Source organism: Panthera tigris, chromosome E3 (assembly GCF_018350195.1).
Source record: "Panthera tigris isolate Pti1 chromosome E3, P.tigris_Pti1_mat1.1, whole genome shotgun sequence".
NCBI lineage: Eukaryota > Metazoa > Chordata > Mammalia > Carnivora > Felidae > Panthera > Panthera tigris.
In genome coordinates, this window is record NC_056675.1 from 9,249,722 (window position 1) to 9,271,806 (window position 22,085).

The 22,085-nt window shown below is 58.9% G+C and overlaps 2 protein-coding genes across 2 annotated transcripts in view; both read right to left on the reverse strand.

Moving 5' to 3' along the window:
* Positions 1-679: 679 nt before the first annotated feature.
* Positions 680-2,215, reverse strand: HSPB1 (heat shock protein family B (small) member 1). Its single transcript, XM_042970823.1, has 3 exons — positions 1,695-2,215; positions 1,107-1,170; positions 680-1,000 (listed from the first exon to the last, which is right to left on the reverse strand). Exons 1-3 carry the CDS (start codon positions 2,056-2,058, stop codon positions 811-813), a joined length of 618 nt encoding a protein of 205 aa, XP_042826757.1. The 5' UTR covers positions 2,059-2,215; the 3' UTR covers positions 680-810.
* Positions 2,216-7,949: 5,734 nt separating this feature from the next.
* SRRM3 (serine/arginine repetitive matrix 3) overlaps positions 7,950-22,085 on the reverse strand; it is a 35,016-nt gene continuing 20,880 nt past the window's right edge. The window contains 6 exon segments of the mRNA XM_042970806.1: positions 7,950-9,490; positions 10,749-10,787; positions 10,789-10,828; positions 11,181-11,318; positions 11,428-11,652; positions 12,510-12,874. Of these exon segments, the coding sequence (XP_042826740.1) occupies positions 8,750-9,490; positions 10,749-10,787; positions 10,789-10,828; positions 11,181-11,318; positions 11,428-11,652; positions 12,510-12,874 (1,548 nt within the window). The 3' untranslated portion in view covers positions 7,950-8,749.

Sequence of the window (22,085 nt, forward strand, 5' to 3'; positions counted from 1 at the left end):
CGAACCCTTCTTGGGCCAGGTGAGATGAGAGGGTGGTGGGTAGGACGAGGGCCAAGGAGAGGACCCAGGTAGGTGTGACTCTTCCTACCTGGGCTCGTCAAGGCAGGCCCTTCCTGGAGTGCACGTCTTCCCTGTCAGGGTCTTTGCCTCTTTTCCATCAAAGCCTGGGCCGCACTGCCCTCACCCTCTGCAGAACGCCCTTGACCTGAGAGCCCAGGCCTGCTTCCTGCATGCGTGGGCACTGGGGGATGGAAACTTCGACAAGGTCAACCTCCTCTCAGAAAGTCACCTGGAGTGCTACACCTCCCATACCTTCTACAAGGTCCTGCCCCTCCCGGGGAGAATAGTGAAGTCTCACTGAAGTCAGCAAGGGACTCCGAGCTCCCAAGAAGCTCCCCTCCCCTGGCCCTGCTCTGTCCCTCTGCACCTGACTGCAGCCTCTGAGTCCCTGACTGCCCAAGCCTGGACCTGGTTTCCCCCATCACAGCTAGTTACAATCATTTCTTCTCTCTTCGTGGACTCAGGGCCTAGCATGGGGCTCGGCACACAGGAGACCCTGGGCAAAAGTGATCAGTGTGTCAGCCAGCAAATGGCACGGAACCCCAGGCCATTAGAGAGGGCCCAACTGAAAATCAGGGAAAGGCCTGGAGAAGCTTGGATCTGAGGCAGAGGCAGAGGCTGGCAGTTGCTTCAAACTTTATTTGAGAAAAACAGAAGGTTAACGTATCAAAAGAGCATACAGGTTGGTGGGTGGGGATGGTCAGTGATGGCTACTGAGGCAGGGGGCAGTGGACAGCAGGGCTAAGGCCTTTACTTGGCTGCAGGCTGCTCGGACTTCCCAGCTTCTGGTCCCCCAAGCTGGGCACGTGCCTCGAAGGTGACAGGAATAGTGATTTCTGCCGACTGTGTGGCTGGCTTGGGCATGGGGGCCTCCACGGTGAGCGTGCCCTCAGGGGACAGGGAGGAGGAGACCAGAGTGGGGTCCACACCAGGGGGCAGCCTAGACAGACAGAGGAGGAAGACAAGAGTTACACCCCCATGCCTCACTGCCCCCCTCCGCCCCGCACCCCTCTTCCCGCCCCCCTCAATCTGGGGCCAAGACTCACGTGTATTTGCGAGTGAAGCACCGGGAGATGTAGCCGTGCTCATCCTGACGCTCTTCGTGTTTGCCTAGGGGGGAAGGAGGGGGGGGAAGAGAAGGAGGTCAGAAGCTGCGGGGAGGGGCCCGCCCAAATCCACACATGCCCCAGTGAGTGGCCAGACTAAGCCCGAGGCCCCTCAGAAGCTTCTGGAAAGTTGGGTTCAAAGTAGGGTGGGGCTGGGCGCGGCGCCAAGGAAGCGCACACGCCCCCTCTGCGGACCCGGGCTTAGGGCAAGCAGCAGGGCCAGAGCCAGTCAGTCCCCTCTTCCCCGGGCCTGCGGGTGGCCCCGCGGAGATCTGGTCATTTGGGGGCGGGGCTGGAGGTCTCCTCCGGAAGGGGCCATTTCTTCCCTCAAATAGAGCACTTTTCGGGCCAGAAGGGCCCTGAGGAAGCACACGCAGTCCCCTTTCCAGAGCCGGAGCCGGAGCCTGGGGGCAGGGTGAGTCCCAAGTCTTCCGGGTCCCTTGGTGGAGTTTCCCTGCCCAGTTCCCCCGCGCCCACGGCTCAACCTCCCACCCCGCCCGCTTGGTCCCCGCAGGGCCGGGGGCTCACCGGTGATCTCCACCACGCCGTCCTTGGTCTTGACCGTCAGCTCCTCGGGGGCGAAGTGGTTGACGTCCAGGGACACGCGCCAGCGGTCGGCCGTCTGCCGGATCTCCGAGACGCCGCTGCTGAGCTGCCGGCTGAGCGCGCGGCTGTAGGCGGGCGCGGCCACCGCGGCGGGGCCCTCGACCGCGGGCAGCGGGCGCACGTAGCCCGGCCAGCCGCTGTGGCCCAACCACTGCGCCCACTCCTCGGGCAGCCGGGGCAGCCCGAAGGCCTGGTCGAAGAGGCGGCTGTGGGCCGGGTACCAGTCGCGGAAAGGGTCCCAGCTGGGGCTCCGCAGGAGCGAGAAGGGCACTCGGCGCTCGGTCATGTTGGCTCTGCTCCGCGCGTCTGGCTGAGGCTTGGAGAGAGAAGTGCGGAGCGGCGGCCCAGCGGCCCTTTTATGCGTCTCCAGCCGGGTATTTTTAGCAGGCGGTGTTTCAGGTCTCTATTAAAGGCAATGACGGGCTGGGGGCAGCCCCTCCCCCTGCATTCCTCCCCTGCACTCGGGGCGGGGGCGGGCCGAGGAAGGCCCTGCCCACATCTGGAACCTTCTGTTGTTTGACAAAACAAATGACTGGAGCACCGGTGCTGGTGCAGTGCCCGCTGCCGGACACTCGCGGGCCTGGACGGTAAAGCGCTGGGTGGCGCGGCTGGTGGTCAGTCCTATCCCTTTGCCCTGGAGGACAAAGCCCAGAGAGGCTGGGCTACTTGTCCCAGGCCACGGGTATCTAGAAGTGGCAGAGCCGGGATTTGAACCACAAGGTGTCTATGAAATAATGTCTTTAAAAGCAGCGTGGTGTCGTCGATGAGAGTGTGGGCTCTGGAGCCAGGCTGTCTGACTTCACATCCTGGGTCTGCCACTAACTGGGTGGATGTGCCCAAGTCAGACTCTGTGCCTCAGTTTCCCTATCTGGAAAATGGAGATGGTGATGATGATGATGATGATGATGATGATGATAAAAATGCTTACATCGTTGGGTTGATGTGAGAATTCAGCAACTTAAAGCAAGTAGAGATTTTAGGCCAGGGCCAGGGCCTGGTACCTGCTCATTGTTCATTGTTGTTATTTTATCTATCTGCAGTTAAAGGGGGGAAGAGGAAGGAGAGTGTGTTATGTATCTCTGTTGCAGAGGCAGTGACCCAGGTCGGAAACCCAGTGCTGACAGGGGGTCAGGAGGAAAGTTGTTGCAAATCCCCCCATATATCTTATTTTTCCTCGAGGAGCCCTGGACCGGGAACTTGAAAGGCAGTAACTTTGAATTTAGCCTGGGCTTTGCTGTTGACTTACTGTGATTTGGGGCAAGTCCCCTCCTTTCTCCAGACCTCAGTTTCCTTTTTTGTAGATTATTATCTCAAAGTCCCTTTTGTTTATGATTCCCACAGGACCAAGGGAGGGAGAGCGCTAGGCGGTACATTTCTCTCAAACTTGCTTGGAGCCTGAGGCCTGCCCTTGGGCCCCTACCTCCTGTCTGACCACCTGTGAGATCCAGGCCCCCACCTCCCACCTCTGGGAGAGGGTGCTGCACCTAGGCTCCTGCCATAATCCTGACATCCCCTGTTTCCTGCTTTCATAGGCATGACCCCCCTCCATTCTTTCTCCTGATTTATACCCTATTATCCCTCCTTTTTATTTTTTTAATGTTTGTTTATTTTGAGAGAGGGAGAGAGAATAAGCAGGGGAGGGGCAGAGAGAGAATCCCAAGCAGGCTCCATGCTGTCAGTGCAGAGCCCGACTCGGGGCTCAAACCCACAAACCATGAGACCATGACCTGAGCTGAGATCAAGAGTCAGATGCTTAACTGACTCAGCCACCCAGGTGCCCCTATCCCTCCTTTTTAGATGAGGAAACTGGAGTTCAAAGAGATATAGTGACTGGCGTACTGTCTCCTGTGAGACGCTAGCACAGTGAGCCTCTTGCCTCTCTAGTGCCCTAGCTCTTACCCTTGTGAGGCTCCTGCTTTGGAGTCCTCCACTTCTGCTCTTTAGGAGGCCCACTCTGCTTAATGCCCCTTTCCCAGGGCTGTGCTGAGGCTGAACCCCAACCAGTTTTACAGGGAGCCCTGTAGATACCTGAGAAACTAGAAGCCAGACTCTAGCCACTCGCTTTAATGAGCTCAGGGTAGCAACAAATCTCATGCCTTCTCTGTGTCTGTTTCCTCTTCAGGAGAGAGCTCCTGGATGCTTTTCTTTCTTTCTTTCTTTCTTTCTTTCTTTCTTTCTTTCTTTCTTTCTTTCTTCCTTCCTTCCTTCCTTCCTTCCTTCCTTCCTTCCTTCCTTTCCTTCTTTTCTTTCTTTCTTTCTTTCTTTCTTTCTTTCTTTCTTTCTTTCTTTCTTTCTTTCTTTCTTTCTTTCTTTTCCATCTCCTCCCCATCTAGGAAGAGCAGGGGCCAGGGCATGAGTCTGAGGTTGTTCTGGTCACCTCTGAGCTCCTGGGACTTTTGTGGGCCAAGGGTACAAGGTAGATGGAACCCCTGTTTCTGTTCCACCTCCCTTGCTGGGTCATGTCATGGGCCCAGTGGGTCTCCTTTGGGAGCTACTGGCTGCCCCCCCCCACCCCTGGCCCACAAGGGTTTCAGCTTTAGCGAGCCCCAGGCCTTCACTCCCTGGCACTCCCAGGCCCACCCATCCCAAGCTCTGTAAAGTGGAGGTGAGGTCAGGAGCCAGGGAGGGCCCTTGTCCGCCCCTGCTTGCCCACCTTGGCCCAGACTGGAGCCCAGGAGCCCCACCCTACAGGGAGCTGTCAGATGTGGTCATGGATGCTTTCAAGTGTGGTCCTGCCCGGCCCAGCCACGTTCTGGGTGGGGGCTGCTGGGCTGCCTCCCTGCCAACACTTTGTAGACAGAAGCTCCCTTCGTAGCTCCCTGCATCTTGCCCGAAGCCAGGGTGGGGAGGGTCCATTCCTGTTGCCCCAGCCAGGGAAGTTGTGTAAGCCAGGGCCCAACAGTTCCTAGCACCCTGCCCATGGTGGGTGGGGGAGGGCAGGACTGAGAGTTCATATCAATCTTCAGCGGGTCAGTTCTTGAGGGACCCTGCCAATCACAAGGGAAGGGACGTGGGTGGCTCTGGGTGGTGGTAAGGGGGTGGAGTGGGGGACAAACTGGGTTTTGGAGTCAGACAAGGCTGGGCTTGAATCTGGGTGCTGCTGTTCACTGGCCTGGTGACCTCTCTGAGCCCGCCGACCCCATCTGCAAAGCGTCGGCAATAATAAGGCACCCGCGTTGCCGGGCGGTGGTGAATCTCAAATGTAGTAATGTATGGAAAGTGCCTGGCGCTCAGTAAGTGCTCATTGTTTTTAAGGAAAGAGGTCCTTTCATTTTGGATACTGAGATTTAGGCTAATGTGAATTACCCAGTTGTATGCATTCTAGAGCAGGTCCAAGTATCTTATCAAAGTCTCGTTTCTGAGATGAGAAAACGGAGTTAGAATTGCCCCAAGGTCACGAAGCTGGTAAGGGGGCGGGAGGGGGTGGTGGGGGAGTGGATTGGAACTCAAGCCTCCTGACTGAGCGGAGAGACTTTCCGAGCTGTCCAGGGAGGGCTGTGGTCTGTGCGCTTGTGGGTGCAGGGGGAGGTGTGCAGCCAAGGGGGAGGGAAGGTCGGGCGGGCCAGCCTCTCTGGAGTCCCTTGCCGCCCTGACCAGGCCCCCTTTCGGGAGGTCACACCGTTATTCCCTGGGCACAGGGCAAGGGAAGCAAAGGCTGAATGTCAGCCCCTACTTGTCTACCTGCCCAAATATTCTTTGACAATCTTCTACTGTATCATTCTGGGCACTGAGCTGCCAGGGCTAGGCTTTCTGGGATTAAGAGGACAACTCCACCCCCAGAGATTTCCCAGTAGCCACAAGGGGAGTCGGGGGGGAGGTTGGCACTGCAGGGTCTGGGATTCCTTGATCAGAGGGGCCCCTCCCCTCATCCTTAGCCCCTAAGTCTGCGGTACTCTGCAGCAACCCAAGACCAGCCTCGGAGCCTCCTTGCCTGGCACTGAGCCCAAGGCCTTGGCCACACTAGCCACACCTTTGACAGGCCTTTGCCAACTGTGGCTGAGCCAGCCCCTCCCTCCCTGGCTCAGCCTTAGAGAAAGCTCGAGAGTCTTCAGGCAGCTGCCCGAGCTCCCTGGAGAGGCCTGACAGCTGATGGGTTGTACCAGTCGCTGGGCTTACTGGGAATTAAAAATATGGGCAGCAGTAATTAGAGCACATGGGGGTGGGAGGCACTGGATCTTTCTGGAAGCATCTAGATACTGCCCCTCTGGGAGTATCTCTCCAACCTGCCCGCCCCCTAGGCTTCTGGCTAACCTTGGGTGTCACCTCACCCCACCACCACTGAAAGGGGGCCAAGGAGGAGCCATGTGGGGAGGGCTGGGGATCCATCCCCTGGCCCCTCCCGCCCTGCTGTCTAGCAGAAAGAATCTGTCTAGTCTGGGAGTCTGGGGACCTGCAGTGTCTCTGGCTCTGTGACCTTGGCCAGCAGCCGGCTCCCGTGACTCATTTTCTTCATCTGTACAATGAGACCATTGGACTGGATGTTCTCGAAGGCTCCTTCCAGCGTGGTGAATCAACAGTTTCTCCTCCACTCGCCCTCACTCCCCCAGCCCCTCCGCACTGCCCGCTGTGCCATCTAATACTGCTGGAAGGGGTGTGTGTGTGGTGAGTGGAGGGAGGCAGAGAGGGAGGACCTGGCAGCCCCTGTGGTGTCTGTGGAGGTGGGAGGCCCTACAGCCGGAGCGCCTTCATGTCTTGGGTGTCCTTGAGTGGAGGAGAGGGGCCTGGTGAAGGAAGGGCAGGTGTCTTGTGATCGGGCCTGTTTGCTGAACACGCCCTCAGCCGAGAGGCCGGTGCGAGTCCAAGGGGCTTTCAAGAGCATCTCAGAGAGGCAGGGGATGGGAGACACTATCTGGGACACCCAAACTGGGCGTGTACTCTTGTGACTTGCTACCCTGGGTCTGGGACTGCGGGAAACCAATTAAGAAGGGAAAACACCACCAGAACGCAACACGGGAAGCCCTGCCCAGCCTGACTCCCAGCTACCGTATTGGGAGCACAAGGTTAGAGGGGTCCCCGAGGCCCCCATCTGCAGAGAGACCAGGAGAGGACCTACAACACCTCAAAGGCCCACATCCTGGGGAGGTTCCCCCCGCCCCATCCCCTCCACCCCTTGCTACCAGGTGCAGAATTGGAGTTTTCTATTTTCCTGCTTGCCTTCCTGGAGGTATTTTTTTTCTCTTTTCCTAAGCTGTAGAGCAGAGTTTAGGCTGAACCCTCAGTCTGTGGGTGGGCAGGGGCTTTGTCCTCTCCCCCTCCTTCCCCGGGGCTTGGACGCTGTTTCCCCAAGTAGCCGGGGTGGGTGCTGAGGACAGAAGCTTGGGGTTTCCAGGCTGACCTAGACCATCCCCCAGGGCTCCCTCTCCATTCAGGCCAGTTTTGTGCCACTACTGGCCAGCCACCAACAGGCAATTTTCCTTTTCTCTCTGTCGCCCTCTAGTGTCTATCTGCCACCACCGCACCTTGCCTTTGGTTCATGCCCTCCCCCAAGGTTTCTGGAACCGCTCGCTCCCTGGCTCCCTGATTCACTTGTTTACTCGGTTGACAGACCTCTCAAAGGTGCTTATTTGGGAGATGCAGAGGCCAAGAAGGCATGGCCTGGCTCCAGAAACTCATAGATTTAGGGAAAGATAGGCATGCCCACAGATAAGCTGAACAAGAGCTTAGGGACCTAAAGGCACGTACAGACCCCAAAGAGCTGGAGGGACCCAGAGGTGAGAGTGGGCATTGCAGCTGGAGATCGGGAAGGCTCCTCGGAGTAGGAGGCAGCTGAGCTAGGTCCTGAACCAGGAGCTCACCTGAACGTTTGGAGGTGGAGAGGGCGTGCATGGAGGGCCGGAGGAGGTGGGTCAGCTGGATGGGGTGTATTGGAGTCAAGGACAATGATGGGAGGGGAAGCTAGGTGGGGTGTGGGGCTTGAGGGAGGTGGGGGTGTTCAAAGCCCACGGGGTCTCCAGGCTGAAAGGAGAGTCTTCTTGGGTCCTCGTTTTCCTCCCCACTGAGCTGCACGCTCCGCTCCAGCACTCAGGCAGGGAGATGGACACCCTGGGTTCTGGTTCCTTCCTGCCAGATCTCCTCTCTGGGGTGGAGTCCGCGACCCTCTCCTTTCTTGGAGGGAAGGACCCCGGGACCTTATGCCCTCCCCACACTCCCCAGGTGCCCAAATCCACAGAGACCTAGTCTCACCACCTGCCATCCGGGCACCGAGTGTTTATTAGAGTCCAATTTTTATCCGCACCGCGGAGAAAGAGGGAGGGGAAAATAGAGAGGGGGGAACCCGGACCAGACCCCAGACCCCTCCCCCCCTGTGGGAGCCCAGGGCAGATGCCCTGTTGGGCCAAGGAAGACTTTGTGAGATCCCTGAGGGCCCCAGGAGGAGTGGGCTGGGAGCAGCAGAAGAGGGCTGGGGGTGGGGGGGTGCCACTCGAGGTCGCAGGCCGAGGCCCTTCATCTAGATCTTACCCTTTGCTGTAGCACCCCTCTCCGGGTAGCCTCCACGGACTACCTCCCCACCTAATCCCGAGAAGGAAGCGCTCCCTCGGGCAGGCCCCGAAGTGCCTGTTATCCTATACCTGCGACCCTGTGCTGCCATCTGGCCCATGTCCCAGACACAGGGCACACTGGGACACCAGGGCTTGCTCGGTCATTGGACTGCGTTGCCTTCTCCCACTCCTCACAGGCTCTCTTCCATCTACCTCTTCTCTCTTCACCTTCTGACCTGAGCCCCTTTTGATGTCAGGCTCGGACGCGGCATAGTCTATACTTGCCACCTCTTGCCATGCAGAAGGCCTGGCTGCTGCTGCGGCCTTGGCCCCGGGCATGGGGTGAGGGCCGAAGGGGAGAGCCTGGCCTGGAAGGGAGAGGTGGGACCAGGAGGAAGCTCCCCGGCTCCTCAGGCTGGGGCTTAGGGGCCCACCTAGTCTGGGTCCTCCTGGGCCAGGGGAGGGGTCGGGGGAGGCTGTGGGGCCAGCCTCCAGCCATCAGCCAGGATCCTGCAGCCAGCTCAGAAGGAAGCCGCTCCCCAGCTTGGATGGTGATGCGCCGAGGGTTGGGTCGTTCTTCCTTCTGTCTGACTTAGATCCTGCCCGCCATCCCACCTCCTCGTCTGCGCGTTGATAGAAAGGAGCCAAGGGCCCTGTGGAGTGGGTGCGGGAGGCTTCCAGGTCTGGCACCTTCCGAGGTGTCCCTGGGTCCACCGAGCTGTCCCCAGCCTGGTGAGCTGGCATCAAGCGGGAAGGGGGACAGGGCGATCCCTGTGTTCGCAACGGCTCTTTGTTCCCTGGACACGGTGGGCAGGCAGGAGGTGGGGGTGGGGACCCTCTAGAAGCAGCAGAACCCAGCTCCTCCTTGTCTGCAGGGCGCCCACACTCAAGGTCTTCCCTGGCCCGGGGACCCCCTTGTAGCAGTGGGGTGCAGGCCCCCTCACAGGTCCTGGGGCCTGACCCCTCGCCTCTCCCTATGCCAGGGGGCACCAAGCTGGGTCTGTCCGGGCTCAGAAGCCCCCGCTCTCTGAGCTGCTCCGGCTGTGGTAGCTGGGACTGGGGGTCCGGGAGGGGCTGCGCGTGCGGCTGCGGGTCCCGCGGCTGCGGCTGCTGTAGCTTCCGTGGCTGTGACCGGGACTGGGGCTGCGGCTGGGGCTCCGGCTTGAGTAGTCGCTGCTCAGGCAGCTGGAGGAGGACGAGGGGCTGGGCCGGTAGTAGGGGATGGGACGCTTTCGGGCACTGCCAGGAGGGAAAAGCTGATTACAGGCCATTCGGGTCCCTGAGCTCTGCCCCAGGCTCTAGCTTGGCCCCTCACTCAGGCCAGGGCTTCCCCAGCAGTGGCCAGGGCTTTCCTGCCTCAGTTTCCCCTGAGCTCTGGCCTTGGAGTGCCCTCTACCCCAAAAGGATCAGGCAGTCAGTGGTCACTTGCCAATTTCATGTTGGACCTTTTGTTTTTTGCTCACTTGTCTTTAGGGAAAGGGGACCCAGTCTCTGCTTGACCCGAGCAGGCGCTCAACAATTTGTTGAATAAATGAAACTTTTAAATATAGACAACTCGCGTCAACCAAGCTAAGTAGTGGTTTCTGTGCATGGGAACGGTTGTGGATATAGCCCAGCCCTGCTTCTCTCTTCCTCACAGAATCGAAGGATTTGGTTTTTCAGGTCACTTCAAGGGAACAAGGAGGAGACCCCCCGGCCATCGCTGCCCATGCCCATGGCCCAGCCCAGTCCCGCCGGCCCCTTCTCCTCACTCAGCTACCTCCCGCCGGCCCGGAGTTAGTTTGAAGCCAGGAAGCTGTGACCCAGAGAAAAGAAAGGAGAGTGGTTAAGGGGGCAACAGTGCCCCATGGCGTGGGGTTAATTCTGAGGAAGAAAACAGGTGTACGTTAGTGGAAGGAGGAGGAGGCAGCCCGGGAGAGGGGCCGAGGTGGGTGCCAGGTGGAAGGTGCAGGGCTCCAGCTGTCTTAGGACCCTCTGCGTATGGCGATCTGGATCACCAAGGACTTGGAAGGGCTGCTTAGAGAATCAGTCCATGTTAGAACTGAAAACATGCTCAGGGAGCCCTGCTTATTGTTCAGACATGAGAACCGAGCCCCAGAGAGGCACATTGATCTCCCAAGGTTGCCCAGCAAAGTCTCAGAGCTGGGTTCAGAATTTTGCCTGTAGCCCTCTACCCCATGTCAGGGGTCTAGGGCTAGCAGAGTGATTTCCACGAACACAGACCATAATCTCACCCGGAGGCCCAGGCCCACGCCCACCGGTCTGGGCCAAAGAAGCTTTCTGATGGGGCTTCTGTCACATCAGCCACACCCTCTGCACAGCCCCATAGGACTGAGAGGGGCAGTGGAAGGGATGGGACCTCCCACAGCTGCCCCAGAGGGTAGGCCGCTGGTGCCCCCTCCTCCAAATTCCCCAGGGGGCTGGGAGGTGAGCAGTGAGGTTAGTGAGAAAAGGAGAGGCAGACAGATGACAGCTGAACAGAGCCAGATCAGCTCACATGGGCATCTCCCCTGCAGCCTGTGGGGAGGGGGTCCCCTCGGCCCCCAGGCCGGCCACAGGCCACTCGGCAGGCTGGACCTTGAGATGAAGGAGAAAAGGAGACATCATTGCCAGGAGATGGATGTGGGGAGGAAGGAGAGAGGGAGGGGCTCCAGGAGGGATGGCTGGAATCTTCCGGAGCTGAACTCCATGCCTGCTGCTGCCTACCCAGACCCGAGCGCACAGCCCCCTCCCCTCCGTGGGCCTTCAGACCCCTGCCTCTGAGTCCCACCTCCCCAGCACCTCCAGTTCTGGCCCCTCTCCTCCTCCAGGGGCCTCTTCCTTCCCCCCCCCCCGCCCCGCCCCCACCAGAACGACACCTCTCCTCCCGCACCGGGTTCAGTCCGTTCCCCTGGAGGTCCCCAGCGGGCCGGCCGGGGCCCCTCCGTACCTGGTGATGCGCCGCGGCTCCATGAAGCTGGGCGAGTCCCGGCGCCGCTTGCGGATGGGCGAGTAGCTGCGGGAGCGGCGCCGGGCGCGGGCGGCCTCGGCCTCGGCGTGCCTCGCGCGGCCTTCGCCGTCCTTGTCCCTGCGGGCCCGGCCGAGGTGAGCGACGCGGCCCGGCCAGCCCGCCCAGGCCCGGCCCCGGCCCCGCCGCCACCCCAGCGCCCGGCGGGGACCCCCGGGCCCGCACTTACCGGCCCAGGGTTTTCTTGGGCGACGGCGAGCGGCTGGGGCTGCGGGTCCTCTTCTCCGCGGAGCGCGAGCGGGACTTGGAGGGCGAGCGGCTGGAGCTCCACGAGCGCGGGTGGGGGCCCGGGCTGCGCGACGAGCTCTTCCCCTCCGGGCCGCCGTGCCTGCCGTGCGCGCCGGGGGACGGGGAGGTGCTGGCCGGCCGAGCGCGCGGGGGCCGCTCCTTGGTCCTGGAGGAGAGGCACGGCGACAGGGGCTTAGCTAGAGAGAAAGTGGGCTGGGGCTGGGGGGGGGGGGTTGAGGAGGGTGCGGGTGACAGGGAGGGGGCTCAGCTAGGGACAAAGTGGGCTCAGGGGAGGGAAAGGGATTCAGGAGGGGAGGAGTTCTATGCAGGAGAGAAGGGTTAGTGAGCGGGAAGAGGTGATGCGTGAGTTGGTGGCGCGGGGGAAGGTTTCCTGAGCAGGGAAAGGGCTGGGATAGGGGCGTGGGGAGTGAAATCAGTGTGGAAGAGTGTGTTCCCTGGTGTGGAGGGAGAGTGATCGGTGGGGGCGGGCAAGTGAGGGAGGAGAGAGAGCTCCCTGATGGGAGGAGAATCCTGGGTGTGGGGCGGGGCGGGTGGGGGGGTACTCTGTTGGGTAGGAGAGTGATCAGTGTGGGGAAGGGAGGGCTCCGTGTGTGAGGAGAGAGCGATCAGTGAGGGGGGACCTCAGTGAGTGGGGAAGAAGAATGGGAGGCAGTTTGCAGAGAGGGAGAATTGCAGAGTGGAAGGGAGTTTGCACCGTGGGTGGGGGGAGTGATCACAGAAGGGGGAGCTTAATGAGGAGGGAGAGCGGTCAGTGTGGGGAGAACAGTCGGTGGGTGGGGGGTAAGGGGTCTTTGGGAGCAGGGAGAGTGGTCAGAGGGGCCGGGGGGGGGGGTGCTGTTCCGAGGGGTGGGGGAGAGGGGTCGGTGGAGAGGGGAAGCTGTTCTGTGGGGAGGGAGGGGCGAGAGCGCGGGGAAGGGTGTTCCGCGGGGATGGACGGGACCGTGGGGGCAGGTGTTCCGCGGGGGCGGGGCAGCGCTCGGGGCGGGGAGGGGGGCCGCTCACCGTTTCCCGTGCGCGCCGTGGCCTCGCTCGGAGCCGGGCTCGGGCCCGGGGCCGGGGGCGCCGCCGCCGCCGCCGCCGGAGTCGCTGCTGGAGCGGGCCCTGCTGAGCGAGCGCGACGAACCCCGGGGCGGCGCGGGCCGGGCGCGCCGGCGGCCCCTGCGGCGGGGCGCGGACGCCGAGGACCGGGAGCGCCGCCGCCGCCGTCGCCGCCGCCGCCGCCTGGCCGTCCCGCCCGCCGCGCGGCCTCCTCTGCCCTGCGACGACGGAGCCGAGCGCGGGCTCGGGCTCTCCTTGCCCCGCGCGGGCGGCGTGGCTGCGCCGGCCTCCGCCTGGTCGCGGGCCCTGGGCGAGGGCGAGCTGGGCTTCTGACGGGGGGAGAGGCAGAGAGGGCACGGAGGGGGGTGGAGGGGACGGGGGCGCAGACAGAGACGGGGCGGAAGAGATGCCCGCAGAGACAGAGGAAACCGAGGAGGTCGAGAGAGTCCAGAGCAGAGAGAGAGGCGGAGGCGGAGGAGAAGGAGCAGGAGAAGTTAGAGAAGCAGAGAGAAAAGGCGGAGACGGGGGGGAGAGAGAGCAGAGGAGAGACAGAGAGAGGACAGGCCAAGAGAAGGAGCGAGGTCGAGGGTGAGAGAGCGGGCGGGTGGGGTGGGGGGGGGAGAGAAGGAGAGGGGGCTTTCACCGGGCCCAGGCCGGGGGCTGCCAGTCCCGGAGCATCGCACACACGGTTCCCCGCGCCTGCCCTGCCTCTGCCTCTCCTGAGTGTCCACCTTCTGGCCTCAACAGTGCAGCTCATGCAAGGTTCTCGGCATGCAAAACACAAGAGGGACGGAGCGGTGGGGGGAGGGGGGCTGAAACGGAGGGGGCTCCAGGACGGGCACGGGGGCTGGCATTGCCCCCCGATGGGACGGACGATCCCGGCAGAGAGTAGAGAGAGGGCGGGCACCGGGAGGCCGGGCCGGGGCCAGCCCCCCAGGCCAGGCCCCCCCAGCGCGTGGGGGGTGGGTGAGGGGATGGAAGGGGCACACGGCACACAGATGGGGGTGGGGGCGGGGCGGGACAACTGAACTCAAAACTGAACCGAAGAAAGGGAGGAAAAACAGAAATAAAAAACAAAATCCACAAATGTCATTAGATACCAAAATCAAAAACAATGTCTGAACTCCTGGGGAACTGACATTTTTTCTGTTAACATTTTTCTTTCTTTGTTTTCCGGCCCTGCAGAGACCTGTGGAACTGTCAGTAACACCCGACTGTCTTTCTGTTTCTCTCTTTTCTTTTCCTTTCCTTTTTTTTTTTTTTTTAAGTTCTGATTTTTTTTTTAAGTCCCTCTTGGTTAACGTCCACTTACCAATAAAGTGGCACTTCCTCCTTTAGTAGGTAAGGTGTGTAAGAGAAGGGAAAAGTGTGGTAGCGTAAGTTCATCATTAGATTCACAAAAATGCAAGAGAGATAGAGAGAGAGAGAAAAAAAAAACGCAACCACCCCATTCTAGGCCGAGAGGAGGCCACACCGCCTCTGGAGGAAGGACTGGCCGCGCCCGGCTCCTCGGGCCTGAGCAGGCACCTCTTGGGTGACTGCTGGATAGAGATGTCCAATGTTCTTCCAAAAGTGCAGTTAGGACACAAGGGTTGGGGTACAGAAAACCAGAAAGGGAGCCTGGTACCATCAAAAGGGCCCTAGCTGGCAACCAGGGGTCTGAGAGCCTGCCTCTGCCTCACTGAGTGACCCTGGCTAAGTCACTTCCCCACTCTGGGCCTCAGTTTCCCCACCCCCAAAACGAGAGGGTTGGGCTCTGCTTCCTGATGTCCCTACCAGAGCAAATACTCCAGGATTCTCTGTGTACCCCTGACCACCCTCTCCATCCTCCTCCCCTCACTGAACAGACCCCTCCTCTTGTCCTTGGGTTTCCAGCTTTCTGTCTATCTGGTAACAGTTGGTTCCACTTGTCTACCCCACCCCCAACCACCAGCACCAACTTGACTTCGAAGCACCTCCAGGGCAGAAATTTCGGTTGGATTCAGCTCCGTAACCTCAGTTTTTATCGCAGAACTTGGCATTTAGTAGGGCCTCAATGCTGTTGCTGAAGAAGGAATCATTACAAGGGTCGGGGCCAAAGAGGGGCAGGGTCTGGGCCAAGCTTTTTTGGCAGGCTCCTGGGATGGGAGAACAAAACCAGCTACCTACAACCCCTCAGGGCACCTTGCTGCCAGAGACTGAAAGGAGCGTGGTTTCCTTGGCATGGCCTATGCTTCCTGCAGGAGGCGGGGTGGTGCCCAGGCCCTTCCTTGCAAGCCTGGATCCAGCCAGGGCTTGGAGGCAGAGCCAAGAAGTCGGTCCCATGGGAGGAAAGGCACAGCCAGCTCTGATTGGTGGCTGAAGCAGCCAATGAACACTAGCCATAGCAAGTGAGAGCAGCTGTCCAGAGTCAAATGGGCCATAAAGGCCTCCTGGGAGAGCCTGGTGTCTCCCTTTGGGGCTCAGGCAGGCATAGGTGGGCAGGGTGGATATCTGAGCACCCCAGCTCTCCTGATGACCGGCTCACCTCTCATCCTGGGCTAGGAGCCATGGCCCCTCTGAGATGGCAGCTCCAAAGTCAAGAGACATTACCAGGAGACACTTGGCTCTCCTAACACATATCCCCCGCATCCCAGCGGGTGGCCAGCGCCTACAGCTCCCAAGCCCCCAGAGGAGGCAAATGAGAAAAATCTCCAGAATCTTCACATTTCCAAGTTCTTTCCTATCTCCTGGGTTGTCTGAGAGTGGAAAGTGAACAGATCCCAGGCAGGGGGGAGTGGGGGCCCTGGTGGCCAAGGCATAGTACCCAAACCCAGGAAACGCTGGACCCCGCCCTAAAGAAGCCTTTGCTTGCTATTCTGATGGGGGGGGGTGGTTGCAGCCAGGCAAGCGGGCAGAATAGTAAACATGGGGGTCAAGACCTGGCTGTGAACCCTGGCTCCAGCTTAGACTCTGGATCTGAGCCAGCTTCTCTGACTCCAGGAGACAGACCAGCAGTGGGGGAAGGAGACTGAAGGCCCCAATGTTCCTTCCCACAGACACTGCGGGGGGGGGGGTCCTCTCTACTTCCCACTGTTGGGCTGGGCGTGTGGTGGGACTGTTAGGAGCAAAAAGGCTCTGGGTTGGGTGGACGCCCACCTGCATCACGTTGCTGCCCGCAACCACTGAGGCCCAAACCTCTGTGCCAGACCCCTGTGCTTATCTGGAAGCTTCCTGCCTGGCGTGCCTTGAAGTCAAGTCCTTCTCCCTCTCCCCTCCTGCAAGCCAAATGCCATAGCTTAAGATGATGGTAAGTGGAAAAGTGGCACACCTGGAATCAGCCCTGATATGAGTTTGCTGTGATCTAACTCTGGGGGCCTCAGTTTCCCCATCGATAAAGCGGGGATAACTGGGGTCTTTGCTGGGGGAGGCGCCTGTCTAGGAGTCGAAAGGTTCTTTTCAGAGCACAAGTGACTCACAGTCCCCTCACGGATGAACGGGGTCAGAGCAGCGCAGGAAGGTCTGGGCATGGCCACGTGCCTGGATGGCAGAGGATGGGACGAAGGCGCTGCTGGGCAGGGCGGCAGACAGCACCTTCCCTGGGGGAAGACTCCTTGGGCCAATCTCACGTTCTTATCCACCCATACCTCCCTGGAGAAAGGGTCGCCATGGTCCCGCCAGAGTGAGAGCCCCCTCCTCAGCTTGGCCGGGTCTCATTTTTCCCAGGAACTGAGGGAGAAATCAGTCCAGACCCATGGGATTTCATAGCTAGATGGGACTGTTGTGGCCAGGGACCTCCAAACATCTCCTCCAGAAGCCTGCTCTTTGTGACTCCTGTTCCCTCTTCCCCTTCCCTGCCCTCACCACCCCCTCACAGCCTGGCTAATGCCTATGGGCCCTGTGCTCAATCAAGACCACCTCCTCCAGGAAGCCTCCCCTGACCCTCACCCTGAAACAGGTGCATTCCTCTGTGATCCCACAGACCCTTGGGCCTTCTCTCAGTATGGACTGTGCAGGGCTGTGAGGCCTACTGTGGTGAGCAGAGTTCCCCACCTGTTGGCTCCGCTTTTCCCCTCTAATTGTTCTGAGTGACCTTTGTCAGTGCCCCAGCCTGATAGGTGGGGGCCGCAAACCAGTTCCCTCAAACCCAGGCACGGACACCTAGCACGGGACCTGGCACCGAGGAGGGCTCAGCGGATGCTGGCTGAGTGTGTGTGTGAGTGAATGAGTCAGTGAACACAGAGGACCTCGCCTGTCTCTGAGCCCGGCTTCCAGGCTTCCAGGAGCCCCTCTGCTCTCTGATACCTTCTCTTTAGCTTACATAAGAAATGTTTGGAGGGAAAAGGCAATGGAAAAGAGTAAGGCAAAAGATGATGTGCCAGCCCCATCCCGGGATTCTTAAGGACGAGAACAGTGAGCATCTGAGATGCTCCACCCCCTCTCCCCCAGGGCTCAGCTAACCACCCCCTCTAGCTCAGCATTTGGCGATCCCGTTTCTGGGTCCCTGGTCACATCAGGTCCTCTACTCCTCCCATCAGGCTGGGACAGTCTCCCCGTGGGACCCAGAGTGATTTCTCTCTCCCTGAACAACTTCCTGTCTGCCCTCCCAACACCACTCACAGCCGAGCAATATTCTGAGTGGGTGAGCTCCTCACAACCTGCCCCTGGGGTCAACATAGGGGAGGGGGGGGGCGAGGAGGGTGAAGAGCCGGACTTTCTCTTTCCAGAGCTGAGGACGGAGGTCCACTGATGCCTCACAAGGGCTGGGATGTCAAACTTCTGCAGCTACTCCCAGGTGAGACAGGAAACAGTTTAAAGAGCTGGGGTGGGTGGTGGGGTCCGAGGACCTGCCTCCAACATGGCTGGATTGGGCACTGGCCTGGGAGTCGCAAGTCTCAGGACCCAAGCTCGGTTCCGCTCCAACACCTTGGGGAACCCTGGCTCTCACTGACTGTCCTTTCCGAATCATTCTGCACATTAAACTCAAATTCAGAAGATGGAACGATGCTGGGGGCAGAGGGAGACCCTGTCTGAGCTGAGTAGTGGTCCAGGCAGGGGGGAGGGTGAGCTGAGAGTCCCCTTCATCCCCCAAATTGCCCCACTGAAACTTTACTAAGTAGGCCCTCTGAGTCCAGTGCCAGCTCACTGGGCCCCTGAAGTTCAACGACCATTACACCCAAAAGATGGAGCTGTGAGGTTCAGCCCTGGTGCCAGCTGCTGCCCCAGAGTCTGTAGGTCCTGCCTGAAAGCTCCAGCTGCCACCAGGGCAGGACCCTTGGGAGCCCAGCAGGCCCTGGAGGGTGGGGCAGGGCTCTTTCCTCAGGTTTGGCCTCAGCCAGAACTTCTTCCAGGATCTGGAGGCCAAGAGGCCAGCACACGCTCCTCCACCACTGCTTAGTGCCAAAACGGGCCCCGGGGGCTGGCAGGGGTGAGGGGTGGGGGGCTTAGCAGCTACTCCAGACAACAGAAATCAAATTGGCTCAACCGCAGCATATACAGTTCAGGAGGAGAACACAAACTTGGAAATGCTAACCACACAGAAATGCATTCGGACAACAAAATGAGAAAGAGAGGGAGTGGGGGGACGGGGCTTGGAGGGGTGGGGGTGGAGGTGGGGTCGGAGAGGAAGAAGAAGGAGCAGGGAAGGTGGAAAGGAGGGGGGAAATGAACCAGAAAAGTTGTCGGGGAAAGTCAAGAAAACCAAACGACAAACCAGGAAACACAGCTTTCGTACGTAGCTCATTTGGAGAAAAAATGCAAGTTACAAATGAGGAGTCACTAAAGTAAAGAAAGAAAAGGGAAGGAGAGAAAACCAACCAGAGCGAGATCGAGAGAAAGAGAGAGAGAAAGAAAACCACATTCAAACCAAGCAGAGTGGCAGGGGGCTTATCTGGAGATGGGAGCGAGCGGGGCGCACAGCGGGGCCGGGATACCTACCTTCTCAGTGGTCAGGGACAGGAATGCAATAATAAAAAAGAAAAGAAGATCTCTGCATTGGGAATGCAGAAGGTGGGGGGGAAGACGGTGACTCTAAGCTGTGCTCCCCCTTGGGAACTGGCACCTGCATGTGCAGCCAGGGTGGCTTTCGGTCTAGTCCCAGGGGTGGGAGGGGGCTCCTGCCCAGCCATTTTGGTTTGCTTTTTTTGTTTGTTTTTTTTCTTTTTGTGTTTAAACCCGCAGGCTCCAATAGCCAAGCTTTCCTTAACTCTTTAAACAACAGAAAACCTCCAGAGGGCATGCAGGAAGCGGCAGCGGATGGAAGCAGAACCAGAGGGTGGGCTCAGGAGGGGCTGGCAGCAGGGGGAGAGAGGCCCATGTGGGGGGAGAGATGGAGAGAGAGACAGAGACAGAGAGATGCAAAGAGAGAGAGAGAAACAAAGGCAGAAGGAAACAGACAGGCAGGGCAATAGAGAGAGGCGGGCCCAGACAGAACAAAGAGAGAGAAGCTATTACAATGAGGCAGAGTGGACAGATGGGGTGAAGGGATCAGTGCATTTAAAAGGGAAGGCAACCACAGATTCAGTTTGGAGGCCTGATCCTGCCTCAGGTCAACCGCTTTCCCCCCTCTGCTTAGGCGTCATTTTAGCAAAACCCACCCCTCCTGCCCTCTGGCTTCGGCCTGGGAGAAATGCCAAGATGCTGCTTCCTATTCTGACTGCCCCCCCTCCCAACTGTGGTTACTGCTCTTTCCTGGGGGCAGGAGGGGGGGGCCGGGGTGGAGCAGGTGAGGCAGTCGCACGGACACCTCTTCTCGGGTCACCCTAGGCTGCCCATTTCGTGATGAAATTTGAGCCAGAGGCGGAGGCCAGAGAGAGCCTGGGGGCCTGGCTCAGGAACCTTCTCTGTCACCCTCACCAAATGGAGAGGCTTCCCTTGACACTTCCAATGCCAGGGACAGGTGGAGCCAAGGCAGGGGGCCCTCCTTCTAAGTCCTTAAACACCTCACACCTTTTCTGGCACTTGGGCTCAGCATCTTACTTCTCCATCGCCAAATCACGTGACCATGAGCGGCCCCCTTCCCTCTCTGCCTCACTATTTCTGTCCCCATACGTGTGTGAACTGTGAGGGCTTAGGGTTTCCTGAGTCACTGAAGTGACAGTTTTATAGAGTTGGGTTTGCTTAATGCTGGGCCCACCTATTCCCTGGTCTCTGTGTGGGCGGGCCCCAATGCCAGGGAATTGAGAGCTGGGAGTGTGCCGTGGACATCCGAAGGGGTCCCCAGGAGGAAGGCAGGAGCGGAGACAACCAGCACCCACCTCCAAGCCCTCCTCCCCTTACTCAGGGCTCCCAGAGTGTGCTTTTCCACTGGCCACTCTCTCCACTGGCTGGTGGTCTTGAGGTGAGGGGGCTGGAGTCTCCTTTTGGATCTACCTCTAAAAAGCTGTGTGACCTTGAGCCGGTCACTTGACCTCTCTGAGCTCCTGGCAGTAAATAGCAGAACCCAGAAATCCCTTTGGGGGTTTAATCCTGACCTGGGATGGGACAACAAGAGAGCCGTGGCGGGAGCCAGCACCCAGCTGGCCTTTGTCTCAAGATGAGGATTTTTGTCTTGCCTGGGAATGTCCGGCTCTGAACCCCTCACCTGGGCTACAGGTGTGGACAGCTCCCTCCTCTAGGATCTGGAGCCTGGCACTGAAGGCCTTGTGCAGCCTGTCCCTGTCTCCCCCAGCCATCTTATACTAGAAGGAACTGGGGAGCCATAGGGTGCTCACTGCCCCTGGATGTTCCTCCGGTGACCTGGGAAATATCTCTCTTCCTCCCATCTCCCAGCTTCCCTCCAACGTTCCTTAGAGACAGGGACATGGAGGAACGGCGGGGGGGCCACTTCTGTTCATTTAAAAGCTGAGGCATTTCCAGCACATGCCCTGGGGTTGAGGAGTTGATTGGCTGCCGCTGCAGATTTCGCAGGGGCTGCTGGTGTGGGAGTCATTTTTTAAGAGTTATCTTCCCTTTTAAATTCTGGTTACAAAGGGAAAAAGAATAAGTATAAAGACATATGTATATGGTCAATGTTCACTTGAGATTCAGGACCCATCTCTGCATTAGGAGGAGAGGCTCCCACAGTAACACGCACAAAAGCAAAATTCTAGAGCAACATAGAAGATAGAAAAAAAGAAAAAAACAACCAGAGAGATAGTTTGCATTTCTGTACATTACCAAAGGAAAAAAAAAAAAAAAAAGAAAGAAAGAGAAAAAGAAAGAAAATACAAACAAAAACAAAACAGGAAAAAGTTACATAAACTTCCCCACCCTCTTCCCTTGCCAACTGAACAGGAAAATGGAATCACAATATTACCACGGTTCAAATGGGAGGCTAAAAAAACAAGCAAAAACATAGACGGGGTTAAAAATGGTGAGCTTTTCTTTTTTTCCGTTTGTTCTCTCTCTTTTTTTTTTTTTTCTTTAAGGTAGCGTCCAAGAATACCCCCGCCCCCCAGTACTTGTCCCCAAAGACATTTTTGGTGACTGGCAAAGTCTCCACACACACAACCCCCTCCCCGCCCCCATCTCACCTCCCTGGAAGAGAGGCCTGGATGTCCTGAGGTCCCAGATCTCGCAGGGCCCGAGGGAAGGGAGAGGATTTGGGGAACATGCTTTGTGAAAGGGGTAACAGAGTGCCGTCTCCCAGGAGGCTCCCGGAGCAATGTCAAAATGGAATCCCATTCTGGGAGGCAGTCAAGATTTGGGTGCGGCCGACAGGGCACCCTCCCCAAGGCTGGAGGCTACACCCTCTTCCCTGGTTGCTCTGTCCTGGGGTCTACTTCGTTGCTGTGGCCATTTTGTCTGTACCTGTCCAGGGCTCTTGGTGGCCTACTGCTCAGGGAGGGGAAGGGACCAGAAGTGGGATGGAGCCTCCTTTTGGCCCTGGCTTCGTTCTGTGCCTTTCCAGGAGGATGAGAAGCTCCCCTGAGAAGGTGTTTGGGGGCTCTGTGCCCATGGTGGTGGGGGGATGGGCACACTCTCTTCTGAGTTTGTCCACTGTCTCTGTCCTGGCTGCCTTCAGCTACCTTTGTGTGTCCTCTTCCACCCCCAGGACAGATCCAGGGACACTGGTGTGATCCTCCCTATGTGGCCCAGCCAGGCCCTTGGGAGCTCAGGCGCCTGGCACCCTGTCCAAGTGGGGCAGTCCTGAAACAGGTAACGTCCTTAAACAAAAATTAACCTTGACGCCAAGAGCCTTTTGTCTGCTGCCTTTGGCTTTCCTCACTAAGGCCTTGGCGGTAAGGGTGTTTGAGAAAATAAAGGGAGTGAAGGAAACAGCCAAAAATCAAAATGAAACTGACCAACACGGACATGTTTGCTGCTGAGACCGGAGGTCTGGGGAGGGGCAGCCCCCACCCTCCCTGCTGGGAGGCAGCCTTAGGGTCTGGGGTGGGGGCACCTGCAGGCCTGTCCACCCCAAGTCCCCCTGCCCACCCAATGCCCCTGCCAGTACTGCAGCCCCATCTCCCTGAGATCAAAGGATACAAGGGGATGTGGGGCTCCCCTGGGGCTTGGGAGAACCCCCCCCCCTTCCCAGCCCAGCCTAGCCCTTCCACCTGGGAAAGGCCGAGAAGCCTGTCTGTTCTGCCAGCCCCTGCC